We start from the raw sequence: 6,564 nt of genomic DNA, 5'->3' as shown, positions 1-6,564 counted from the left end.
GTCATGTTCCTCAGTCCCTTCATGACCATAGGTGAGAGTATTGAACAAAGATTGCTCTGTATATCGAGAGCTTTGCCTTCTGGCTCAGCTCTCTCTTTGTCAGTCAGGTACAGCGACTGCAATACAGCTCTCCTGTTATAGTCCAAATGATCTGAAAACCCACTCAGAAAATCCCCTTCAGTTGTGCTTCGAGATGAAAAGAGAAGTCCATTTTAAGCATGACAAACCTTTATTTTCAACCACCCATGTCAGTAAAAGTAAACACATGTATTAGCTTGTACATTCATCATATGCAAAAACAAATGTACAACTTCAAATACAATGAATGTAACCCCAGTGTTGATCATTAGTAAATTAAATTAAAAACAAATGCAAACCATAGAGAAAAACAAGACAAGACTTTTGTTTTTGCAAAAATAAATACACAAACACACTGAAGGCTCATACCATAATTTATCAATGAAAATTTTAGCGCAAAAAATTAGCGCAACGCTACACAGTACAATACAGTAGATTTCACAACAATCAATAGATTCTTCATTTTTCTTCTGAGTTTCTGCTGAAGTAAGGTTTTCAAGGGAATATTTGCCGTAATTCAGTTGAACCCGGCAGAAATGCAATTCCATTTAGAGGCAATTCTAAATGTTTTAATGACATTGGTATGATCGTGTAAAAAAACAACAACAAATATTACCAGTCTGTTGCAAGAATAAAATAGAAGTTGGTCAGACAGGCAGACAGACAGAAAAACAGACAGGCTAAAAATTGTTCAGTAGCATAACCTATCAAGTACAACCACATAATGTGCCAATGACACTCACTCTCCCTTCCAACAAAGAAAAATAGTTATGCTGATTAGTCCACATAATGTGCCAATGACACTAACTCTCCCTTTCAACACAGAAACATAGTTATGCTGATTAGTCAACATGCTGTAATTAAGCCGTTCATCATAACGTTGACTTTAAAGTCAACGTTGTGTATTTGATATAGTTATAGGAACCCACTGAGTAAGAAACCAAAACAAAAGCACAATTGCAACATATTGGCTAGTACGTTTCCTCAATGATTCCCTCTTAACGGTTCCATTCCTCAACGGTTCTTATATATTCCATTTCCTACATATTCTATACAGGGTTGGGGTTAGGGTTAGTCCTTGAAGTGGGATACAGGGAAACTCTGCATGGGTTACTAGAGGGGGTTCCAAACACAGGCCTTACTGGTCTGTAACTCTGAGAGTACAAATGGAATCACATTTGGTTCCATTTGTACACTCAGAATTATGGTGGTCCATGAAATTAAACAGTTTGAGGACCACTGGTATTGTTGTACAGTAGATGTGAAGTCCACACACACCAGCCTTGACAGTGTGATATACCAGTTCCGGAAATGGTTTCATCAAATGTGATGGAACAGATTCCAGTTCCTCAATGTTAGATCTAGTTCCGGCTCTTCGCCCTAATTAGCAATATGTTTTTTCTTTTCTTTTTTTTCTCCTCAATTGTAAGGCGTGCAAATGTAAGAAAGTCAAAAGCTTTTCTCGCTAGTGGGGGAAATGGGCCTCCATAGCTGTAGCTGGAAACATAAATATTTCAATATCAAAGAGTAATAAAAAAAAAAGCATTTTGGCGCAAATGAGGAGGATCCATGTGTTGGTCTTTGAAAACCTTTGTGTGTGTGTGTGTGTGTGTGTGTGTGTGTGTGTGTGCACGCGATTCAGTCCTTCACATGGCGTCAAAATGGAAGCGGTGAGCCTCTTGTCTCTTCTCCCGGTCGTCCGCTTTCTGAAACACACATGAGGTCAAAGGTCAATATGTGTCCTCCCTGACGCCCCCTAGAGGACACAACATGTCTGTCGGGTGATAAATGGACCTGCCAATAACATCATCAGCGGGGACTCCTACTATTTTTATAGCAGGCTGTCCACGCTAACACATTTGTACAGCTGTACTGTATCTCGGTATATTGTTGACAATGTTGACTGACTTTTTGCCTTTTTCTGGCAAAATGCGTTTGACTCCTAAAATAATGATGAAATGTGATGAGGTATACTACACATGATTTATTTCATCATTATTTGAGCAAAATGTCATAATTTATTATTGTATTTGAAAAATGAACGGTTCGCATCTCGACACATTGTTGTTGTTAGCTTGTAATAATAATGAAGAATTGTAGGCTAGGCTAGCACACGTGACTTTCTGTGTGTGTTAGTTGAACAAATGCAGCTTCTGTACGAAGGAGAAGTGTGAATCAGACCAGGCTCATGGTCGTGGAAACACTCGCATGAGCGCTTTAGGAAGTACGGTGGTAAGCATGTTTCTCTCTCACACACACACACACACACACACACACACACACACACACACACACACACACACACACACACACACACACACACACACACACACACACACACACACACACACACACACACACACACACACACACACACACACACACACACACACTCCATGAATGGGCTTCATTAAATGTATCCATGCAGAATGCATGTGTATTTCTATACCCTGTACTTGAAGCATGGCCAGGCACAATAATGCGCGCACACACACACACACACACACACACACACACACACACACACACACACACACACACACACACACACACACAAGAACGTGTGTTTTTGTATACAGCACAATGTGTACGTGCATTTTTATATCCGAAACACAACGCATGCATGCCCACTCACATTAAATGTACTGAAGTTTATGTTTGTGGTGAGCTTGTAGATGAGCTATTTCCGCTACTTTAGCGTGATACGCTTGTACGACTGTTCCTCCCAAAAATAAAAATAAGTTGAACTATGTAATACATAGTTCAACTTATTTTTATGTATGTATGGCTGTGTAATCAATCATCGCCATGTCCTTGGAAGGGCTCAGCTAAAAGGACAGACAGACTTTCAGAGCTTCATTGTGAAACCTGACTTTCCGGTTGTCTTTCTACAGGCAGTAGAACGTTTATAGTGAGGAGATGCATGTGGATAAGACGAGGACTCAGTCAGGGGAGTGATGGAAAGTTATTCTTGTCTTAAGTTGCTCACATTTTAATCTCAGCGCTTCTGAAGCCTCAAAGTAGGAAAAACGACTCCACATGTGCGTGTTTGATAACGCTTATCTCTTTAAAGGAATGGCCAGCCCTTTCCTGATGTTGACTAATTTAAGAAAGTTTGTAAAGTGAGGAGAAGAGTCTTTTTGTGCTTTTTACCCCCCTTTTCTTTTTTTAACCCCCATTTTAGTCATTATGGCAATTAATTCCTCCTAACATATTTTTGTATGTTGTTCACCTACTGGCCCACCTGCCAGTGAGGACCGCCCACCGGGAGGACATAGACTCTTTGTCCTACTCCTCCCACCCCAAACTCAGTGCTGACAGGTGCGCCTGTAGGAGTATGTGTAGTGACAAATATCACCCTCCCCACCCGGAAATGGGTCAATTGTGATTAGTAATTGTATTGGCATCGTGTCGTATTTCGTAATCTGGCTTGACAAAGCCAGATGCACAGTGGTGGATTTGAACCATCAGACTCTGCAGTGGTGGGCGGCTACTTTACCACTGCGCCACCCGAGCCTAACCTAACACCATTTTAAGCGGCGGTGTGCTACGCGTCCCTGAGCTCACATTTACAGTTTGGGTCCACCTATGATGCACGATCCGACCAATATGTCTCAGTCAAGTGTCAAGGGCTTTGTCAGAGTGCCTGGTGTATCCGTCTGTCAGTGTCCCTTTTATGCCCATATATGGATATTCCTGATGTCGTCAGTGTATACCCATGGCATTCTCATATGAGCATATCGGCATACCACCGCACTCCCTCGAGTCCATGTTGATGCACACAGCCAAGTTTGAAGTCGGTTGGTCCCTTATATGCACACAACCATATATGAATATAGCGGTCGGATCTCTGACCCTGGACAACCACATGCCTGTATATGGGCATAAACATTTTGTTTATGGTTATGTCTGAGTCATAGTGATGCCGCGACGGTGCGCCAGACCGGGCTCCCCGTCTGCCGCCAGCCTATTTATAGGATGTCCTCCACCTCTGAATGTGTTTTTGAGGTAGCCCCTCCTATATCCAGCTTTTGGTGTCTGTCCACAAACTTTGTACACAAACATTAAATTCCCATTGACAATGAATGGAGAATGTTACGTCAGTGTCTGAGCAAATAGACATAGTGTCTGTTTTACGTGATGTGTGTGATTTCCCCCCCCCCCCCCCCAGAATAATCAGTCTTTCTGCAAACATACATGCATTAATCACTTTAAAAATTACCTCCCTATTTTGGGCACACACAAAAGAGTTATTTTTCTCAAAAATAGCAGCAAAATAATGGCTTGGAAAATATGTCACAACCTTCCGTACCTGGGTGTGTGTGTGTGTGTGTGTGTGTGTGTGTGTGTGTGTGCGCGCGCGTTTATGGCACATCAAGTAATTGTGAAGTCAAGCAATCACTGAGTATCTAAACACAAGTGTGCAAACACGTACACGTACACACACACACACACACACACACACACACACACACACACACACACACACACACACACACACACACACACACACACACACACACACACACACACACACACACACACACACACACGAAAAGTGGTGTTTCTCTCTCTCTCTCTCTCTTTCTCTTTCAGACACACTGGAGCAGTAAATTAGGGGAGGATCGTACCTGTGTTTGTGTGTGTGTGTGTGTGTGTGTGTGTGTGTGTGGGTATGTGTGGGTATGTGTGTGGGTGCACGCGTGTGTCCTGACCTTCTCCTGCCAGTGGAGGATGCCGATGATGACGAGGATGAAGACACACACTCCGATCAAGGCGACAGCCGTCAGCAGCACGATGTTACTGGGAGTCAGGTACAACTTGGCACTCCAGCTGAGGACGCACAACAACACACACACACTGCAGAGGTGAGGGATGGTGATGGAGCCTTTGTCAGTTTGGCCCCTATGTCAGGGTCAGTTTGGCCCCTATGCCAGGGTCAGTTTGGCCCCTATGTCAGGGTCAGTTTGGCCCCTATGTCAGGATCAGTTTGGCCCCTATGCCAGGGTCAGTTTGGCCCCTATGTCAGGGTCAGTTTGGCCCCTATGTCAGGATCAGTTTGGCCCCTATGTCAGGGTCAGTTTGGCCCCTATGTCAGGATCAGTTTGGCCCCTATGCCAGGGTCAGTTTGGCCCCTATGTCAGGGTCAGTTTGGCCCCTATGTCAGGATCAGTTTCGCCCCTATGCCAGGGTCAGTTTGGCCCCTATGTCAGGATCAGTTTGGCCCCTATGCCAGGGTCAGTTTGGCCCCTATGTCAGGGTCAGTTTGGCCCCTATGTCAGGATCAGTTTGGCCCCTATGTCAGGGTCAGTTTGGCCCCTATGTCAGGATCAGTTTCGCCCCTATGCCAGGGTCAGTTTGGCCCCTATGCCAGGGTCAGTTTGGCCCCTATGTCAGGGTCAGTTTGGCCCCTATGTCAGGGTCAGTTTGGCCCCTATGCCAGGGTCAGTTTGGCCCCTATGTCAGGATCAGTTTCGCCCCTATGCCAGGGTCAGTTTGGCCCCTATGTCAGGGTCAGTTTGGCCCCTATGTCAGGGTCAGTTTGGCCCCTATGTCAGGGTAAGTTTGGCCCCTATGCCAGGGTCAGTTTGGCCTCTATGCCAGGGTCAGTTTGGCCCCTATGTCAGGGTCAGTTTGGCCCCTATGTCAGGATCAGTTTCGCCCCTATGCCAGGGTCAGTTTGGCCCCTATGTCAGGGTCAGTTTGGCCCCTATGTCAGGGTCAGTTTGGCCCCTATGCCAGGGTCAGTTTGGCCCCTATGCCAGGGTCAGTTTGGCCCCTATGCCAGGGTCAGTTTGGCCCCTATGCCAGGGTCAGTTTGGCCCCTATGCCAGGATCAGTTTGGCCCCTATGCCAGGGTCAGTTTGGCCCCTATGCCAGGGTCAGTTTGGCCCCTATGCCAGGGTCAGTTTGGCCCCTATGCCAGGATCAGTTTGGCCCCTATGCCAGGGTCAGTTTGGCCCCTATGCCAGGGTCAGTTTCGCCCCTATGTCAGGGTCAGTTTGGCCCCTATGTCAGGGTCAGTTTCGCCCCTATGTCAGGGTCAGTTTGGCCACTATACCAGGGGGTTTGGCCCCTATACCAGGGTCAGTTTGGCCACTATGCCAAGGGGTTTGGCCCCTATACCAGGGTCAGTTTGGCCACTATGCCAGGGGGTTTGGCCCCTATACCAGGGTCAGTTTGGCCACTATGCCAGGGGGTTTGGCCCCTATACCAGGGTCAGTTTGGCCACTATGCCAGGGTCAGTTTGGCCACTATGCCAGGGGGTTTGGCCCCTATACCAGGGTCAGTTTGGCCACTATGCCAGGGATTTTCAACCCTTTTCATATCAGGGTCCATTATTTATTCGGCATTTGAGCCACGGACCACCATTTTGTCCACAATTCCAAGCTGTATTGATGTTGGTTCCGTAGGTGAGATAACAGGCGTTATCAAATTAACTGTTTAACTGCTCGTGGCGGAACATTCCGTCAGAAGGAATCCAAC

The 6,564-nt window shown here is 45.9% G+C and overlaps 1 protein-coding gene across 1 annotated transcript in view; it reads right to left on the bottom strand.

The window, feature by feature from the left end:
* Positions 1–210: 210 nt before the first annotated feature.
* Positions 211–6,564, bottom strand: part of itfg1 (integrin alpha FG-GAP repeat containing 1) — a 185,994-nt gene continuing 179,640 nt past the window's right edge. Inside the window, exons 17-18 of the mRNA XM_079497974.1 lie at positions 4,794–4,911; positions 211–1,784 (exon numbers count right to left, since the gene is read on the bottom strand). Coding sequence (XP_079354100.1) covers positions 1,725–1,784; positions 4,794–4,911 — 178 coding nt within the window. The 3' untranslated portion in view covers positions 211–1,724. The remainder of the gene's footprint in view (positions 1,785–4,793; positions 4,912–6,564) is intronic.

Source organism: Electrona antarctica, assembly GCF_951216825.1.
Source record: "Electrona antarctica genome assembly, chromosome: 3".
Taxonomy (NCBI): domain Eukaryota; kingdom Metazoa; phylum Chordata; class Actinopteri; order Myctophiformes; family Myctophidae; genus Electrona; species Electrona antarctica.
The sequence above is the reverse complement of the archived record's forward strand: the minus strand, read 5'-3'. Positions and strand labels throughout refer to the sequence as shown.